At 38.4% G+C, this 21421-nt stretch overlaps 1 protein-coding gene across 1 annotated transcript in view; it reads right to left on the bottom strand.

Moving 5' to 3' along the window:
• TNIP3 (TNFAIP3 interacting protein 3) overlaps nt 1-21421 on the bottom strand; it is a gene marked incomplete at its 3' end in the record, with an annotated part of 52629 nt that overhangs the window by 19065 nt on the left and 12143 nt on the right. The window contains exons 3-4 of the mRNA XM_081959713.1: nt 11275-11361; nt 5308-5382 (exon numbers count right to left, since the gene is read on the bottom strand). Of these exons, the coding sequence (XP_081815839.1) occupies nt 5308-5382; nt 11275-11361 (162 nt within the window). The remainder of the gene's footprint in view (nt 1-5307; nt 5383-11274; nt 11362-21421) is intronic.

Below are 21421 nucleotides of genomic sequence, written 5' to 3'. Positions count from 1 at the left end.
CTATTTTACCATATAATCTTTAAACTACTATGCTATTGTGGGTTTTACATTCCTTTTCATTATTATATTAAATATAAAACAGTTCTTCAAATATAGTTGGCATAAAACTCTTCTATAAAATGTATATGTGTATGTATGTATGTATATTTGTATGTATGTATGTATGTATGTATGTATGTATGTATGTATGTATGTATGTATATCACATATAAAAGGCAACATTAAAAATAAAAATATGGTTTTCTGCATGCATGGTCTTCTGTGATAAGCCGAAGGACAGAAAGAGGGAGTAGTGACCTTCCTCCCATATTTAGTCATACCAGGGGTTGTAACACAAATACATACCTATTTCCCTGGCTCAACTGATAAGGAACAGAGCCCGTGGCTTAGTGGCTAAAACTCCTGCCTAAGATATATACAGCCCGGGTTCAAATCCCAGTAAGGGTATGGCTAGCTGATGAGCGCGAATTAGCTTGAAATAGATCTATACTAGTCTCCCTTTATTTATTTATCAGTACAAATATAACACACACACACACACACACACACACACACACACACACACACACACACACACACACACACACACATACATATATATATATATATATATATATATATATATATATATATATATATATATATATCAGTAGTGTAGGTGATATTGACATTTTACATTTAGTCTAGGCTTTAGCTATAAATATGACCAGCTTAGTTTTAGAGAAGAAAGGAAAAAATATGTAGTTTATAAACTATGGATATCACAAATATTTAAAGCTTTATGGATTCTTTCTCCAACATTTTTTTATAGTCCTCAACTTATGACAATTTAGCTCAAAATTTTTGTTGATAAGTGAGACAGTAGTTAAATGATTTTTGCACCATTTCATGATTGACTTTTGCAGTGATGTGCGGTGAGGTTTATAGCTGGTGAGGCAGCAATTTTTTTAGACTTGTGGACTTCAACTCCCAGAATTCCACAGTCAGGCATACTCAGTTGCGACCAGCCGCCCTCCGCCCTGGGATTCGGCCACGGCACCGCCTGCCAGAGCTGCGCGGAATCCGGGGCGCGCTTGTCGGGCGAGGGCAGCGCAGATGGTGAGCGGATGGAGCGGAGGAAGCCTCTCGTCCCCCCTGCTTCCCGCACCCGAAAGAACAAAGAGAGCCTCTGCCGCCGCCCGGGCAACCTGGCCGGCCTCTCTCGTGGCGGCTCTCTGGTGCCGAGCTTGGGAGTCCCTGGAGGAGCTGGCAGGGGCTGCAAGCACCGCAGGCTGGACTGGAGCCTCGAGTCTAGGGCAGCGAGTCATTCAATAGGAAACTTGCCTCTTGGAAGGAATGACTCGGCTTGGCTCCTGCTTTGTCTCTCCTGCCTCTTCGCTTCTCCGTTCGGTCGTTGGGCGGCAGATCGAAAGCGGGAGCCAAGCTGGGTCATTCCTCCCAAAAGGCAAGTTTCCCATCGAATGACTCGCTGCCCTGATGATGAGAGGTTAGGCTGTGCCTCACTTGCCTCACCTGACTGCACGTCACTGGACTTTTGCTTTATTTCTTGCCATAGTTGAATCACTGTAGTTGTTAAGTCAGTTACATGGTTGTTAAACAAATCTGGCTTCCCCACTGACATTACTTGTCAAAAGGTTACAAAAGGTGATCACATGACCTCAGGACACTGCATCATCATAAATATGAGTCAGTTGCCAAGTGTCTGAATTTTGATCACATAACTATGGGGATGCTGCAGGTCACTTTTTTTCAGTGGCATTGTAACTTTGAACAGTCACTAAATGAACTCTTGTAAGTCAAGGACTACCTGTACAATTAATGACTGTTTACATTGTTGTATAGATGTCTTAAGAATATTTAATCTACTCTGTAATTCAGAAATGAATATGAATGAATATAAGTGCCAGGCAAGATAATAGTTTGGGTGTGGCACAGTGGTGGGTTTCAAAAATTTTTAGAACCTGTTCTATAGGTGTGGCCTGCTTTGCGGGAGCGGTTTGCCAGCCATGTGACTGAGTGGCAGTGGCTTGCTGGCCATGTGACCGGGTGGGAGTGGCTTGCCAGCCATGTGACTGGGTGGGTGTGGCCACCTGTAAAATGTGGTGAAACTCACTTAACGCTCTTGCTTAGCAACCAAAATGTTGGCTCAGAAATTCTGGCATTTGAAGCACGCAAGTCTTAAAGCTGTCAAGTTACAAGACCCTTGCATCCCAACCCTTTAGAAAAAAAAAACCCAGGGGTGTTCAAACTTGACAGCTTTAAGACTTGTGGACTTCAACTCCCAGAATTCCTGTTCTCGCTCTTCATCTTGATGATGTGAGGATGGGTGGGGGGAAGGAGCTGGAACCGGTTCTAAACGGCACTGTAGATTGGTGGAACCTCTTCTATAGAAGAGGTTAGAACTGGCAGGAACCCATCCCTGGTATGGCAGATGACTCAATATTATACTGTAGCAAAATTTACTGCACTAAACTCTCAACTCAAGCTGCCTGTGGGAATTTCCAAGATGTGCAGAAAATGTATGCAAATTAAACATATTTGAGGAAGTGCATGCAAAATGTCTCTATTAATGACTTTTTTTAAAAAAATTGATCTGTAAATTAATACTAGACACTTGTGTTAAAAGGGGGGAATGTTACAAAAATATGTCCGAATGTTTATTATACCGCCGATGTAAAAATATCCAACAGGAGTTTCAAACAAGCAGCTTTAAATATTATATGTATTTGCTGCCTATATCATGTGTTTCAGTTACACACAATGTGGTAATATTATGCTGATATCTAATTTTTAGCCACATGCTTGATATCATCCATGCATAGGACAAAGTTAAACATAGCTATAACTTCCTACATGCAAAAAATGTAAAAAAAAATGTAAAAGTTTGTGCCACTAAAATTATATGGAAAAAAGGAAATATATAACTATGAGTTTATCAAAATAAAATGCTGTGAATAACACATGGAAAATGAGAAGTATATTATATATAAATTTATATACTTAGACCAGATTACTTCCTAATCTGACAGTCTGCAGATATGTTTATTTATTTCTGAGATTTTATTCCCAACTTTATTATTTTATAAGTAACTCAAGAGGTGAACATACCTAATACTCCTTTGTCTTATTTTTCCTACAACTCTGTCAGTTGGGCTGAAAGAGAGTGGTTGGACCAAAGCTGGATTTCATGCCTAAAACAGAACTAGAACTCACAATATTCTAGTTTTTAGGCCAGCACCTTAACTGTTATACCAAATTGGCTCTCATGTTCTACCGTGTTTCCCCGAAAATACGCCAGGGGCTTATATTATTTTGACCCACGAAATATGGCCTTGGGCTTATTAAAGGGGAGGGTTTATTATTTTTGGGTTGCCGGGCGGCTGCTCCCTTGTGACTGGGTTCCCGAAGAGCCGGGCACAGCCTCAGGGTCGAATGGCTGTGTTGCGCTGTCGCAGCAGCAACGCAGCAGCCATGAGGTGACCAAGCTTATGAGCAGTCGCCCGGCAACCCCCCTTTCCAGCCGGGTACAGCGCCGCTGACCGACCTAGCAGTACCCGGAAGGCACCAAGCAACGCGAGCGCCTGTTCACCGCCCTCCGCGTCCCGTGGCTCGGTGCCTTCGGAATGCCCCTAGGTGAGTGAATGGGGCTCTGCATGGCTGGAGGGGAGTTTCGCAGCGGCTTTTCCTCTCCCCGCTCGCGCGAAGGGCATCTGCGCTGCTGGCGCCGTCCGCCGCTTGGGTTTTTTTTTCAAAGCACGGAGGATGGATGCCGCTCTGGAAGTACCATAGAGCGTACTTCCAGAGCGGCATCCATCCTCCGTGCTTTGAAAAAAAACCCCAAGCGGCGGATGGCGCCAGCAGCGCAGATGCCCTTCGCGCGAGCGGGGAGAGGAAAAGCCGCTGCGAAACTCCCCTCCAGCCATGCAGAGCCCCATTCACTCACCTAGGGGCATTCCGAAGGCACCGAGCCACGGGACGCGGAGGGCGGTGAACAGGCGCTCGCGTTGCTTGGTGCCTTCCGGGTACTGCTAGGTCGGTCAGCGGCGCTGTACCCGGCTGGAAAGGGGGGTTGCCGGGCGGCTGCTCATAAGCTTGGTCACCTCATGGCTGCTGCGTTGCTGCTGCGACAGCGCAACACAGCCATTCGACCCTGAGGCTGTGCCCGGCTCTTCAGGAGCCCGCTCGCAAGAGAGCAGCTGCCCAGCAACCCCCCCTTCTTCAGCTGGGCACAGCGCCGCTGACTGACCTAGCGGTACCCCGAAAGCACCAAGCAACGCAAGCGCCTTTGCCCCCACCTCATTCCCGTGGCTTGGTGCCTTCGGGATACCGCTAGGTCGGCGAGCGGTGCTCTGCCTGGTCGGAGGGGGGGGATTGTCCAGAGGGTTTATTTTCGAGGGTGGGCTTATATTTTTGCGCACGCGAAAAATGTCGCAAGGGTTTAGTTTCAGGACATGGTGTATTTTCGGGGAAACACGGTATAACCTGCAGGGTTCCCAGTAAGAATTCTGGTAGTTGCTACTCAAAATACCTGGAGAAAGCTTGATTGAGCATTTTCCTAAGACAGGTCCAAATATAGTAGATGTTAAGAAGTTCTTCTATCTCATTCTTCTATATGATCAATTCACCACTTTCTCCTTGCAATGGACCAACACTGTCATTGGGTTTTGGGGATTGTTTTTTCTCTATTTCTCTAAAAAAATGTTTTTTGCTATTTTTGTTATTTCTTACAACCCACCCACCCCCACCACTTAATTTGTGCTTTAGTCTGAAACAAGTTTCTGGAGATGGGGTTGTGTTGTTGTTGTTGTTTTTGGTCTACATGTTTCATTTCTTATTCATGTGCCTATTTTCTCATCAGGATTTTAGAGAGTTCTGTATGTATCTACACAGGGTTATTTACATTTCTTCCTTTTTTCTTCTTGTAGGAATTATTTGATTGCTCCTTCAGCATCTCATTTGTAGAAAAATATAAGATGAAGTCACACAAGATCTGGCAACTATTGTATAAACAATTTGGTGATTCTGAAAGGAATTCTCAAATATAACTGTTGGATTGCACATTACCTTCATTGGTGTCCAGCAATGCACAGCTAGGTCACTGATCTGCTTGGCTTGCTTTTTTGGCAAACCACAAGCAAACCAGTATAATTAGAATAAATCATCAAGAAACCTGCTATGCAGTTTTATTCTTGTTTTTCATGTGTACTTCTCCTTCCATGCAGACAAAGCCATGAAATAGTGTAGAAACTGTTTTGGAGAATCTTAATAATTTAGGTTCAAAGTCCAACAAAAATTGCTTCATCTTACCTCCTGCTTCTGCTTTTCTAATGATATAATTTTTTGTTGCAGTGGAATATCTGTTAAATTCTTTGTCAATATACACTACAAAATAAAATTATTCAGTTGAAAAGAAATCTATTTACATTGACCTAAAGTAAAATAAAAATAGATACCAGTCTAGATTTGCAGGTAAATAATGTAAACAATGTATCAGTCTGAATATTAGATATTGTTCCAATGTAAATTAGGTTCTCCTTCAAGTTTCTTCCCATGGTCTTTCTATGTGAAATATCACATTGCAAGTGTTTAGTATCTGAAGTTTGTTATGATAGAATATGATATATTCTGTGTTAGAATATTTTAATTTTAATTTTTCTATTGTTATAGAAAGTTAGAAGCTATTATTAGGCTAACGTATTGATCTGATTGGGTACTTGGAAACTAATTTGTTCAATCACATTTACTTTCAGACAGCAACATATGCAAGTCTTGCGTATTCAGGTCTTTTCCCGTGTAAGATTAAGAGTATCTTGGCGACATTTCAACAAGGTCCCACTCGCCATCTTCAGGCTGTGCCTTCGGCTTCGTGCTTGTGCAAGCAAAGTATGATCGGAGCTGCCATCTTTCTATAAATATTGGTGGGGGTGTGTGGAGTGCTGGCTTTGTTGCTGTAAGCGGGTTGGTTGGCTGTGTTGTTCCATCTTGATTAGTTGATGGAGTTGCTGTATGCAGATTAGTCAGCTGTTTTGTAACATCCTATGTGGCTGAGGTACTAGCTGTGTGCTCATTAGTTTTTTGTGTTGTAACGACATGGGTATTGGGCTGTATGATGACATCCTGAGCTCTAGTGTAGTGATATCCTGAGTCCTGTGCTGCAACATCCTGGGAGGTTAGCTACGTTGTAACATCCTGAGCCTTTGTGCTGTAATCTCCTGAGTTCTGTGATGTAATGTCCTGAGCAGATGGCTGTGATGTAACATCCCGGGCTTTGGTTTGGCTCTGGGTTTGCAGTCTGGCCATGTGTTCATGGCGTGTGTCAGTTTGCTTTGTGTGGGGGTCAGAGGGTGCAGCAGTTGGTGATACCGCCATGATTTGGCTTCTGGATGGTGGTTGCATTTTGTCTATGGGATGGTTTGGGTTTGAGTCTGGTGAGGGTGATTGATCGTGGCGTCCTGTGTTGTTCTGGGTCCGGTGTCAGTTTTCGTGGCTGGGACTCATTTGTTGACTAGGGCTAGTTTCCAGATGTCTGGTAGGTGGGAGGTATCGTCACGTTCTCGCCTACCAGACATCTGGAAACCAGCCCTAGTCAGCAAACGAATCCCACCCCCATCCAGGTCATTACAACACAAAAGAAAACACTAGCCTGAAGATGGCGAGTGGGACCTCATTGAAACGTCGGCAAGATACTCTCAATCTTACATGGAAGAAAACCCGAATACGCCAAGGCCTACATACCTGTATCCATGAAAATCTATGAAAACAAACAAATATATATCCATGAAAATCTATGAAAACAAACAAATATATATATACGAAAACAAACAAATTATATATATATATATATATATATATATATATATATATATATATATATATATATATATATATATATATATATATATATATATATATATATATATATATATGTTTGTTTTCATATATATATATATATTTTTTTCTGAGGTTTTCGCGGGTGTTTCGATGAAGTCTCATTCATCATCTTCAGGCTGGTGCTTCCGGCTTGGTGCTTCCAGGAACAATGTGAGATCTCAGCCGGTTCCTCTTTTTAACTGCCAGTGGGGGTGGGGGCTGATTGGGTGGGAGCTTGGCTGCATTCTGATTGGGTGGAGGTGTATTCTGATTGGTAGGGGGCTTGGCTGTGCTCTGATTGGATGGGAGTTTGGCTGTGCTCTGATTGGATGGGGGCGTGTTCTGTTTGGGTGGGGGCCTGGTTGTGCTTGTGTTAGTCTGAGTTGCAGAGGGATTAGAGCTGGTGAGCTGCGTTACTGTTGTTTGGCTTCACGTTTGTGGTCGTGCCACATCTCCGTGGTGGGCATCAGTTTGCTTCATGTATGGATTGGAGGGGTTTAAAGTGGCTAATAATGCAGCTGTGGTCTGGCTTCTGGTTTGCGGTCGGGCTTCTGGTTTGTGGTCATCATCGGTGTGGGTTTGGGCTTGCTTTTTGCGTGGATGTGTGATAGTGACATCCTGTGTGGTTTTCGTGAGTGTGGGTCTGGTATCATTCTTTGTGTTAGGGACTCGTTTGTCAGTGAGGGCGGGTTTCCAAATGACTGGTAGGTGGGAGGTATCATCTCGTTTATTCATGCTGTGTGGCCGTTTTTCTATCTCAATAGCTTCTCTGATTATTCTGTTGTTAAAGTGTTCAATTTTGGCAATAGTTCTGGTCTTTTTAAAGTCTATATCATGTCCTGTGGCTTTGTGGTGTTGGACCAGGGAAGAAGTTGGTTCCTCCTTTCTGACTGAGTTTTTGTGTTCTTCAATGTGTGCCTTTATTCTTCTGTTGGTTTGTCCGATGTATGTGGTGGTGCAGGTGGTGCATGGGATTTCATATACTCCTTGATTATCTAACTCTATTTTGTCTTTGGGGTTTCTTAGGATGGTGGATATTTTTCGGTTTGTGTAGAATGCTGTCTTGATGCTGTGTTTGTGGAGGATCTTGCTGATTCTGTCTGTGGTGCCTTTTATGTATGGGAGGAGGGCTTTGCTGTTTTCTTGTTCACTGTCTTGGATTTTAGTGGGGTTGTCTTTTTGGATTAGGCTAGTGATATTGTTTCTTTGGAATCCGTTGGATGTTAGTACGTTGGTGAGAGTATGTAGTTCGGTTTTGAGGTGTTGTTCGTCAGCTAAGCGTTTTGTTCTGGAGATGAGTGTCTTGGCTACAGAGTTGATCTGTGCTGGGTGGTGGTGTGAAAGTGCGTGCAAATAGCGGTTTGTGTGTGTTTTCTTCTGGTAGATGGTGTGTCCTAGGGATCCGATCACAAACCCGAACTCTGGCTCAGATACGTAGACGACACCTTCATAATCTGGCCACACGGGAAAGATAAACTGGACAACTTCCTCACACACCTCAACAGCCTACACCCCAAAATACAGTTCACCATGGAAACAGAAGCCAATAACCAACTCCCCTTCCTGGATGTCTTAGTCTATAAGAAATCCAATGGATCCCTATGAAATACCATGCAAAATCTGGACAAACTAATAGGAGAATAAATGCACGCATCGCAGAACACAAGAATACAGTCAGGAAAAAAAGAAAAAAACTTCCTCTGTTTTCCAACACCTTAAAGCAACAGGACATTGATTTTGAAGGAACCAAATTAATCTCCAAAACTGAACACTTCAACAAGAGAATAATTATGGAAGCTATCGTGCTAACCTTTGAGTAAAATCCTGTAAAGAAGAACATTAAATCAGTTTAATTTTACCTTCACATGTAGGTCTTTCACACCTGACATATAGGCTGTTTAATAAGCCATCTTAAATTCTAGTTAGAGGAAATTCAAATGATTTTTAAAAGGTTCAGTCAAGGTATTAATACTTAATATGAGTCATTGGAAACTCCAACTTTCAAGCATTAACTGGACAACTTCACTTATGTGCAATCCAGTGGTGGGATTCTTACTACCGCTAAGTTGGATGTAGCTTGGTGGGTGTGACATGGCTTGGTGGGCGTGGCAGAATACTGTAAAATATCTATTCCCTCCCCACTCCAGGGGGAGGTTACTGCAAAATCACCATTCCCTTCTAATCAGCTGGGACTCGGAAGGCAGAGAATAGATGGGGGCAGCCAGTCAGAGGTGGTATTTACCAGTTCTCCAAACTACTCAAATTTTCCGCTACCGGTTCTCCAGAACTGGTCAGAACCTACTGAATACCACTTCTGGTGCAATCTGATGCATTCTGATAATGAAGGGCTCTTTTCCTTCTTATAGAATGGAAACTTGAAGATTTCAGTTTTATATTTACCATACTTGGAATACAATGCTATTGGTACTGGAAGCACTTACTTTTGAATATTTATACATAAGATTACACTGATTACACTAATCTTACTGATTTGCATCACTTTACGTATCCTGTATAGTATTGTACATCAGACATGATCCGATATGTCAAATAGGTGTGCTGATGATAGCACATTACAAAATAGTGACCACAATAGGGAATGTTATGTAATACTTTTTCATTTGTTATTTCCCTCAGTGAAAAATTATTTCACAGAAAAATTGTCCCTTGGGCAGATTTCAACGTAGCACACTATATTATGGTTTTGTTTTACAATAATGACTTATTGTGAACTTTACAAACTTTATACTTTTCCTTTGTTCTACTTCCAAAGCATGCCTGTGAAATATCAAAAAAATCTGTTTCTGTTTTAAATCAAATGCAGCTTTAAAAATTGTCCGAACCTTAACAAAGAAGCAAATTAGATTAATATACTAGTTTAAAAATCATTAAATACTATTTTTCTAGATAAAAAAACTGTTTTTTACTACTATGCTAGGTCCATTCACTTCTGTTATCCTTATCAAAATATTTTAAAATTTGCAGTGTATAAGATTCATTTAAATATTTCACTTGTTTTATATTATATCACAGCCACAGCCACAGGATGGATATGGAATGCTTCCATGATGGTTAATTTCACAAGAGATCAGATTCTCAGATAGAAGGCATTTTGTTCCATCCCATTTCATTGAATAGAAGATATTAAGTTCAAGCACATTGCAGATATATTTATCATGTATGAGTCATAATAAAAATGATGAATGTTATTCATCTTCTCTGAATGGCTTGATCACACTTACTCTATGAGAATGGGCAAGGTAGGTTCTCACTACTACAAACTCTGGGTCACTTCTTTGCTTCCTTCCCATGTCTTATGGGGCATGAGATTTCAAGGCAATGCGTGTAAATTGTTTTACCATCAGCTAGCATCAGAAATTATATATAGGAAGGTGAAATGTACCTTCAGCAAGCATAAATAAACATTTCCCCCAAAATATTTTTAAAACAGGGATATGTTTAGAAGTATACCTGAGGGGCAAAACAAGACTGGCAAGGTGTAGATGTTAACTCACTTAGACAATATTTTTTTGGAACAATTTGGACATGAATAACCTCATAGTTGAAAATTGGTGGGAACGTGTAACAGTTGAAAACAGTTGAAATGAAACAGTTAAAATATTTCCAGATACAAACTGATAATATTTTGGGATGTAACACAGCAGAATTAAGAATTGTTGCTAATAAGAAATATGATAATTGATGTGATAATACTAGAAGAGAGTAGATTACAAGACAAAGAAATGGAGAAGATCACAAGAATCAAGATCTGAAAACTGAAATTGAAAGATTATAGCATAAACTGGTCAGCATTGTCCTAGTGTTTGCACACTAGGTGCCATGTCAAAAATCTTAGATGGCACTTAGAAAATCTGCACATTGACAAAACTTCTATCAATTACAAAAGGCTTTCCCTGCTTGGATCTGCACATATTCTACGCAGAAACATTATGACATCTTAGATGCTTGGGAAGAATTCAATACAGAGGTGGATTCCTACCAGTTCGGCCTGGTTTGACTGAACAGGTAGTGGCATGCTGGCCTGGATTGCAGAACCAGCAGCAACCCAGGCTGGCCATGTCTCCGAACTGCTTCCCTGGTCCCCACCGTTGCCATCTTTTATTTGAGTTCTGTGCACGCGCAGAACAATTTCGATTGAACTGTGTATGCGCACCCAGCGCGTATCCAGCGCGTGTGTGCAAAGAAAGTCAAAACTAGCTAAAGAACTGAAGCTATGATTTTACAATGTTGTGTGTATACACTGTTGTGTATATAATAATCATGTAACAATAGTAATAGCAGCAATAATAATAATAATGTTTTAAATATTCATATATTAGTATATATTTATAAAGTAACATAAAATGATTGAATTGCCATAGGCACACCTGGGAACATACTTACTTCTGAAATGCTTTCTGAAGTTTTCTTGGATTCCATAACAACTTGTCTCTGCCCTGAACAATTTTGGCTCTTGCTTTTTTCAAAGGCCTTTAAATCATGCAATATAAAAAAATCATGTAAACTATGATAGAATCAATCCAAAGACGAACACTAAAACTATAGTATCAGTAACTTTAAATGAGAATTTCCCATTTTTTTCTGCATGTCAAATGTTGAAAGCAATGAAATTTGCATTTGAATCTTTCATAAAAGGGGCTTTCCAGAATATCTCAAGCATAGAGTCGATGATTAATGAATAAAGGTAACTGTTATAAATGCAAACTGCATTTCCCTGTTGTCCTTCAGTTGTTTTTGGCTTGCACATGCAGAAAAAAACATAGAGCAAATTTATTATCTCCTCACCACCATCCATGATAACCATTTCCTATCAGAATTTTTTTTCTATGCTATTTCCCACATGAACCGGAAAGTTTTCTGATTACGGTTAACACATTCTGGATATTTGCCCATGAGAAAGAAATGGGTGAATCATATTTTATAAAGCAGAAGAATGACTGTAACATTTATATACCACAAAATATGTCTTTTATAACCCAGGAACAAACCTCAATGAAAGTTAACTCTTGCAAATAAGCACATTTTCTCTATTGTGAAAATTGGTAGGTTCAAAAGGAAACGAATTCTGGAAGAAACATACGTTTTTACTTGAGTAGAGTGGAATGTTGATATTATTTCTAATCACAGCAATAATAAATTTATAGGTATCTATATGGTTGTTATGAGCTTTTCCTTGTGTGGGAAAAACTAAGCTAAGAACCTTGCTATACTAAGAGCTGGTGTAAAGTTAATACAGATGATGTACAGATATGATTATGTATCTTGGTGATACAGATGTGGATTGATCCATCATTAGCTTAGTCAAAGAAGCAGAGTACTATACATCTTACATTGTCTAACTTGTTTTTGTTTTAAATATTTTTTGTAGACATTCCCAATTCATTTTATTGTTTGCCATGCAAAGTTACACCTTGTTTTATGAACTGTTGTAGATTTATGCATCAAATGAATTTTCCGTTGATAACTGTACCGATACAACTTTTCTAAATATGAATTGCAGATATTTGCCTGACAATGTTAGTCAGCAATAATGTTTTTATACAGAAACCTATATTTAACATGATAACTTCCCTCAAGTAGCAACTAAAATTTGAATAAAATTCTAAATATTCTGGAAAGTCTTCAGTTTTTCTGAACACTTTCAGTGCAATTTCAGGCTTTGGCTGCTAATCATTCATGAAATTCTTAATTTAAAAAAAGGAAATTCACATTCACATATATAGATATATTGCATATTGTTTTCAAAAAAGATTTTTTCCCTAGAGTTTTAGGCTAATTTTTGAATTAACAGATTAGAAAATTTTGCTTTTCCCCATTATTTTCCTTGTAGCTTTCTTACTACATGACTGAATCAACATTTATGTTAATAACTTAGCAGATCTATTGAACAGATACTTAAAATGCAGTATATAGGTGAATAAGAATCTATGATACTTTAGTTCTGTGCAAGAATAAGAATGGAAATATATCACTTTCTGTGGGTGTAGTATATTGTCAGTTATATAGAGTTATTCTCATTTAAAATTTTACACATTTGTGAAAGTGGGTGGATTTAGAGAAACCATAATTCACTATTTCAATTTATGAAAGAAATGATTATAACCTATAATCACCTTAAAGCTGTGTATTTTATTTAAGAACTCTCATAAAATATGGACATAGTTTCTCTTTTTTGTACATGAAAATAGCAAAACAATTATGTTAAATATCACATTGTTATGTTACATAATCAGTACCTCTCTAAGAAGATGCTAAAGAAATGACATTAAATATGTCAATGTTACAGTTGTTAAGTTGAAAGAAATAATGCCAAAAAAGTATATTTTACTACCCAAATATCACCCTAATAGAAAAGCCCAGTTTATCAAATTTCACAGGAAAATTGATCATATATGTTTTTAAAAAGTCAATGCCTGTAATATGTACAACTGTGAGCTACTGTATTTCAGATGGGCCAATACAGTAATTAGACAATGTGAGGATTATAAAAATGTTTCTTTATTGCTATAGTGTACATTGACAAAATCTTGAAAGAATTTTGAAATCATGCCAGAATTTTCTTCTGTATTCTCAGATACGAAACATATTCAAGCTAGGATTATCTTGAGTTTCTTTCTCATGCTTTCTCCTTTCCCAGGAGTTTTTGAGTTGCTGTTTGCTTTCTCTTAACAATTCTTGCATTCCTTCATCAAATTTATCTCTGTGCACCTCTACAACATTACCAGGGAAAGGGACATTTGAAAAAAATGAAAAAGAGACAAAAGAAAATAAGTTGTAATTTGTTACGTTTCTATATTTCTTTCTTTCTTTTATTTCTATTTCAATAAGTGTGGGTTATTTACAGTTCAAAAGTTAAAAGCAAAATATATCAGAAAAATTATTAGGTTATACCTAGAACATGCAACTTCCACCTTTATGTGATTAGTAAACAATGAGTTAGAAATCCAAGACATATCTCTTCTCACCTTTTAACAGCTGAACAGTAATCATCTTTTTTCCCCACAGGGTATTTGTATCTCTACCATTAAAGACTATTACACTATTACATAAAGAGAGGTAATAATTATAAGTAGTCTTAGAGATTTCCAGAAAATTTAACTGAATACATTTTACTGAAACTGGATTTGTAGGAGAAAAGTACGTTTTTATTTCCAAAAATCAGAGTATTTCACTCTGCATTTCAAAATATATTTTTTAAAAATATTTCATTTCTTTTTTGTTGTTATTATTGTCATCTGCGACATAAATTGAAGCACTCATTATTTCCGCAAATTCATTAAAATGTAATACAGTATTATAAATCTCTCTTCTTTAGATTTCCAGGTTATACAGTACATTTTTCACATGTATAGCTAGTCCATTTTTTTTCTCACCTGGGTGAAGCCACATTTTTTACTGAGATATTTGCATTCCAAGAATTTTTATTACTGTTTTAAATGAACATATCTTGGAAACATTTAATATATGATTTTCATTGCTTACCTTTAAATAAGTTTTTTAAAAATTTGAAATAAGCTAAACAGCGCATTAATTTTACTTGAGATATATTAATTTGGTAAAGGCTCTCAAATATTTATTATTCCTTAGCAAAGGCCATAATCAAATAATAGAAAATGTTTGCCTTCAGATTACAATGTAACCATAAAGAAAGATTTATGACAAGCATGGCCTGTTTCTTACAGTATTATATATCAATAGAACTCCTTTAAATAAAGTGCCATTTTGGTATATTATGGTAATTTGAACTTTTCAATTATATTACATACAGCTTCAAAACAGATTCAGACAAAGATTTTGAAAATACTCATCCTAAAAACACAAAAGGAATATACAATATATTCTTAATGCAATTCTCCTTAAATTTAATATTTATGAACTATAAATTATGGAAATGGCATGCTCAGATTTTAAAAAATTAGCTATCTGCTTACAGCTAAGTAGACATAATTATACAACAAACATGTTCCAATTACATTTCATATCATAAAACTACCATATTTGAATAAAATAAGACTAAATGATAACAAAAATATCAGAATGCAATAAATCATATCCACTTTACACTAAAAAAAAGTTTAAGAAAAAATGCTGCCTTCTCAGATTTTAGTAAAATATATGTATTTTATAAGATGGGAACAAGTTTCTTATGGAATGTTTGGTCACAGAATGAAAAAAAATGTTTAATATATTTAGGCAATTTGATCAAAGTCTGCAATGTTGTTTTTATGAGTTCTTGTTCAATTTGCTGAAGATTTTTTTTATTGGTCTCAAATTTCATGCTACTCAATAATGCAAGCAATAATTTAATTACTGACAATGGGGTTTTTTTGCATTGTAATTTTTGATTCCTTGGAAAAAAGGATTCCTTTGAGTCCTTGGAAGACAAAAAATTTGAAACAAGAATTGTTAGCACAGTTTAATATAGTTGGGGAAAATCCCTGCAAAGCACATTGCAAGCTAGAAACCTGTGCCAGTTTTCAAATCACAGGAAGCCTTAAAACATCTCTAACCAAATGTGCATGCTGTACAAAGAACTATGTTGAAAAGTTCAAGAATCCACAATATGATGTATACTTACTTTCAAGATTTATTTCTAAAATAAAGATACTGAAAAAACCCAATAATCTTCTATGGTTTGGAAGAAGAGGGACCAATTTTTTCTTCCTTGTTTTATCTATGCAAATTAAGGCTCTATTTTTTTATTATCATTTCTTCATTGCATCTTTTCATCCCTTTTCCAGGAATACTGCCCCAAGTAAATTGTATCTCAATAGAGAGAGACATAAGATCAAAATGTGGTTCTCCTCCTACCTCTCCGGTCGAATGCGGTGGTTCTCCTCCTACCTCTCCGGTCGAACGCAATGTGTGCTGACAGGGGAGCAGAGGTCGACCCTGAGGCCACTCACTTGTGGGGTGCCGCAGGGGTCGGTCCTCTTGCCTCTCCTGTTCAACACATATATGAAGCCGCTGGGTGAGATCATTCGTGGTTTTGGGGTCGAGTACCATCTGTACGCTGACGACACTCAGCTGTACATCTCCACCCCGAACCACCCCAACGATGCCGTCGAAGTGATGTCCCGGTGCCTGGAGGCCGTATGGGTCTGGATGGGAAGTAACAGACTCAAGCTCAACCCCTCCAAGATGGAGTGGCTGTGGTTACCGGTGCCCCGGTTCAACCAGTGGGTTCCATCACTGGCCATCGGGGGCGAACTGGCCCCCGTGGAGCGGACATGCAATTTGGGCGTCCTCCTGGATGCCCGGCTGTCAATGGATGACCAAGTGACAGCCGTGGCAAGGGGGGCGTTCCACCAGGTTTGCCTGGTGCGCCAATTGCGTCCCCTACTGAACCGGGATGCCCTTCACACAGTCACCCATGCGCTAGTGACGTCCCGACTGGACTATTGCAATGCTCTCTACATGGGGCTTCCCTTGAGATGCACCCGAAGGCTGCAGCTGGTCCAAAATGCGGCCGCGCAGGCAATCATGGGAGGTACTAGGTACTCCCATGTAACACCTCTCCTGCGCGGGCTGCACTGGCTACCTGTGGCTTTTCAGGTGCATTTCAAGGTGTTGACTACCATCTTTAAAGCGCTCCATGGCACAGGACCTAGGTATTTGCGGGATCGCATCCTACCCCATACATCTCTGCGGCCGATTCGCTCTCACAGAGAGGGACTCCTCCGGGTGCCGTCCACTAGGCAGTGCCAGCGGGCGACACCCAGGAGTAGAGCCTTCTCTGTGATGGGCCCGACCCTCTGGAATGACTTCCCCCCCGACATCAGAATAACCACCAATCTCCGCTCCTTCCGCAAGAAACTTAAGACCCACCTGTTCAACTTAGCTGGCCTGGCCTAACCGTAGTTTTAATCTTTCTAGCCTGTATTTCAAATTTTTAGGGGTAGGTTTTTTAGGTTGTTTTTTAATTTTTATTACGGTACAGCTTAACATTTAATCTGATTTTAGGGGTATTTAAGATTATTTATTTTGTATATGGTTTTTATCTTGTTGTCTGTACACCGCCCCGAGTCCCTCCGGGGAGAGAGGGTGGTCTATAAATTCAATAAATTCAATTCAAAATTCAAAAATCACGTGAAGTATTATTACTTCTTTACAAAACTTTAGTAACACCCCACCTGGAACACTGCAGTGGTGGGATTCAATTTTTTTTAATACCGGTTCTGTTGGTGTGGCTTTGTGGGCATGGCAGGGAAAGGATACTGCAAAATCCCCATTTCCTGTCCACTCTCAAAAATTCCACTATCGGTTCTCCAGAACCTGTCAGAACTGGCTGACTATCATCTCTGGAACACTGCATCTAGTCTTGGTCACCAAATTACAAAAAAGATGTTGAGATTTTGGAAGATCTATAGAGAAGAGCAACTAAGATGATTAAAGGCCTGGAGGCTAAAGCAAATGAAGAACAGTTGCAGTTACTGGGTATGGCTAGCCCAGAGAAAAGAAAGACCAGGGGTGACATGATAGCAGTATTCCAGTATTTGACGGGCTGTCACAAAGAAGAGGGGCTCAACTTATTTTCCAAAGTACCAGAAGGCAAGACAAGAAACAATGGATGGAAACTAATCAAAGAGAGAAGCAACCTGGAATTAAGGAGAAACTTCCTTAATATGGAAGAAATGAGGTATGTGGGCACCTTGGAAAGTAATGATGGCAGAATGTGCACCAATATGGAGTGTGGGGCATTTGGAGGTGATGGCTGTCTTGAACACTACATTACATCTTACAATGACGTAGTGGATAAAGGATCTCTCCATCCTAGCCAACAAAGATTTGACAAGATGATTAGTGGCATGTACTTGGGTGAGGTATGGCTATGTTCTGTTGGAAATAGCGTCTCGTGAGATTGTCTTTAGGGGTCATGGATTAAAAGGACTTCAGAACAAAGGCATGTTTCCCACTAAATTGTTATCAGACATTGAGAATGACAGCCAAATCCGCCAACATGTTTATCAACCCCTGGAAGAGCTGGGGTTGCCCGTTTCTTCTAAGGACGCCAAAGGGGTGAAGGAAGTGTGTCATACCGTGACCTCACGAACTGCTATGATGTGTGCAGCTGGAGTGGCAGCTGTTGTAGAAAATATTTGCATGACAAAGCTGTGGGTGACAGTTGGCGTGGATGGGACAGTGTATATGACAAACCCTTACATAGCAAAAAAAACTTCAGGATACAGTATCTCTGCTGGCTCCAAACTACTATGTCAAATTCTTATTGTCAGAGGATGGTTCAGGAAAGGGAGCTGCACTCATTGCTGCTGTGACCTGCCATACAAAGGTCTCTTAATAAGCAGGATACTGGATTGTTCTTCACTAGATACAGGTCTTGATCTGCAGCATGGACTTTATTCTTCTTTAAGGCAGCTGTGACAAAATTGCAGAAAGCCAGATTTCGGTAGCTGTGGTACTCCAACTTTGCAGTTTTGTTTAACATTTCTGATTCATGCTCAAAGTAAGGAGGGAAATAAACCAAACTCTATTGCCCCCACCCCAAAAAAGGACAAACTTCCTAACAGTGAGAACCATTAACAGCTTGCCTTCAGAAGTTGTGGGTGCTTCACCACTGGAGATTGTTAAGAAGAGATTGGGCAGCCACTTGTCTGAAATGCTTGAGCAGAGGGTTGGACTACAAGACCTCCAAGGTCTCTTCCAGTTCTATTCTGATTGAAGTAGAAACTGCAGCTTTACATTTGCTTCTAGCATGTACTGTATGCGGAACTAAAAATATGCTGAATATTTATGTAAAGAAAGCTGGTAAATTTATCACTGTGTCTATCTCGCTTTTCAAAATTCTTTACACTGTGTATGATCAAAGAAATTAGGGGAACCAATAATAGAAAATATATGTTGCTCATGGTTCAGCTGAGTTGAACTATTAACTCAGACACAAAATCAAATAAACAACAGCATAATCAAGGAGAAAACAGCACTACCAAGGAGAAAAAACACTCCCCCAACACTGATAATCCAAGCTAACTAAATAAACAGAGAGCAGGCCCCACTCCCTTCTAGCTTCTATCACTAAAATTGGGCAACAAAATATCTGCAAGAAAACATCCAAACTCAGAGACCACCAGAGATTCAATATTAACGAAACCATTTCACTGGATTGTCCTTTGAGAAATTCTTGCAAAACTAGCATTATTTTTGACAGAATCAATCAAATATTCTGGGCCTATTGACATATTTAGAAGTGGAAAGTTATGAAAACTCTCATAAAATGGTTGCTATGCATGTAGCCAGCCATTATTTGTTCATCTATCAGGAGGCAAATATTGTTTCTCCTTCTCCCAGCTTCCCCAAGCATAATTTACCACAATAGCTTTACCTCTATTTTTTCTAAGAGCAAACCTCCAAACAGAACACTGTTAAAGTAAGTTTGTTTTCTAAGTGTATCTGAACAGAACCCAAACACTTTACCAAAAATAAACATGGCATAAGGTTGTATATTTGCTTTGCAGCATGCTAATTTGCAATTAAATTTAAGATTTAAATTATTTTATTAATTAATGATTATTTTAATTATTGCAAATAAATTATTTTTTAAAAAAATAATACATGGGTAAGATGCCAAAGAATGGAATCTTGATAGGTGCCACCTTGCAGGCCCAGATTTTAGAGCAATGTGGATGTTGAGACGCAAAATAGATTGTGATGAATATTCAGGACCTGTGTGTATTTTGTCCCAAAAATCATGTGATAAACATTTAATACATTAGGTTTGTACTACTGTAAATGTTAGGAAATATAATTGGAGGTATGTCGCTTATGATGTGTGATACGGAAGATACATTTTAAAAACTCTGCCGGGCAATAATTAAAATGAATCTGGTTCTGAACTTCCTTACAAGAATTCCATTCAGCAAGAATTTAGTGCCATGACAGAGGCTGAACTATATTTGTGGATGTTCAGCTATATCAAGCTTAATCTACTGAGTCTTTGGGTCTGTTTGAGCAGGATTACAAGAAGTTTTTGTTGGGCTATTACTCCCATAGTCATCAGCAAAGACAAACTGGGGAAATAATCCTTAAATGATGTGTCAGGAATCAAATCTAATATATAGAGGCATAGGCCACTCTTATTAAAGTGTACATCAGAAATTTCACTGAGAGGGGGGGGGGGGGGAGAGAGAGTTGTTTATATCAACTCATTGTGTCTGATACACCCAAATTATTGTTAAACAAAGAAACACATGTTAGACACACTTTCTTTCTTTCTTCTAAAAGAAAGGCTAAAAAAGAAGGAAAGAGAAACAGGAAAGAAAGGAATGGGAAACGAAACTGGATGGAAAGCAAATGGAGAGAAGAAAAGCAAACTGAAGCCTGGTTAGGCAATAGAAAAAGAAATAGATTAACTAGAAAGGAACAACTATAACAACTATAACAGTTAAACCTCTGACTAATTTGTAATAGTATCTACATTTTCCAGCTGCAGTATACTGTATGTGATCATTTGCAGTGTCTTTTTATTCCTTTGTTTTCAAAACCTTTTATTAACAGGCTATATGAAACCACATGAATTATCAGGGAGAAAACTGTGTCTTCCTAGGGGGTAAATACTATATTTGAAGAATTTATTCTTCCCTTGAAATTAAATAAGAATAATTAACGTTACCGTGTCTTAGGAAAGGCTCATAATATTGCAACATAAGGCAATGAAAAATTATTACAGATGTGATTATTGATGCATAAAGCAGATGTTCCCAATCCTATTAAGTTCTCAATCATGTGGTATTTTTTAAGCTCAGTTTTATTTTCTCTACAAAGATTTCCTGTTTTGTATAAAAAGGGAAGGAAGTAGAGGGAATTTGTTTACACTTAAGGTTTGAAAACAGACTCACAAGAGCCTTTGGGTATTAGATATCAGTTTGTGGAATGTCATTTGAGTTCTTTACTGTAGAAACTGTAAACACTAGCAAAATGTATGTTGGCATATTATGCAGCCAAACAGGATTGGTGAAATGAGTATAGGGTTTCAAAAGTAATACAAGAAAGCTAAAAGAAATATTCCACATCTTATTCTCAAAATAAATGTAGCAAATATCATTCTTTTCACTTTTTAAAGAAACTGAAGTTAATTAGCTATCTTTTTAAATATAATTTTGTTAAGGTTTTTACATGAATATATATATATATATATATATATATATATATATATATATATATATATATATATATATATATATATATATATATATGAAATATAGAGGAAAGTTAAGAATAAGAAAAAAGAAAAAAGTGTAACAACAATACAAACAGAAAAGAAAAAGATAATTAATAAAGTAATTTCCAATTTTCTTTACAACAGTTACAAACCAACTTACTATTTCAACTCTCTTTATGATTACATCACATAGATTTCCTCTATTCCATATTCAACCTTTTTAATCAGCAAATCCGAACACCACTTGATTTTTTTTTCATTTTTAGCAAAAGTTCATAGAAGGCTTCCAGTCTTTTACAAAAGTATTTTCTTTTATCATTGATCAAATAGATAAATGTTGCCATTTTTTCAAAT

This window comes from Natrix helvetica (assembly GCF_964273705.1).
Source record: "Natrix helvetica genome assembly, chromosome: 7".
Taxonomy (NCBI): Eukaryota; Metazoa; Chordata; class Lepidosauria; order Squamata; family Natricidae; genus Natrix; species Natrix helvetica.
Note: the sequence above shows the minus strand (reverse complement) of the source record. Positions and strands in the feature narration are given on the sequence as shown.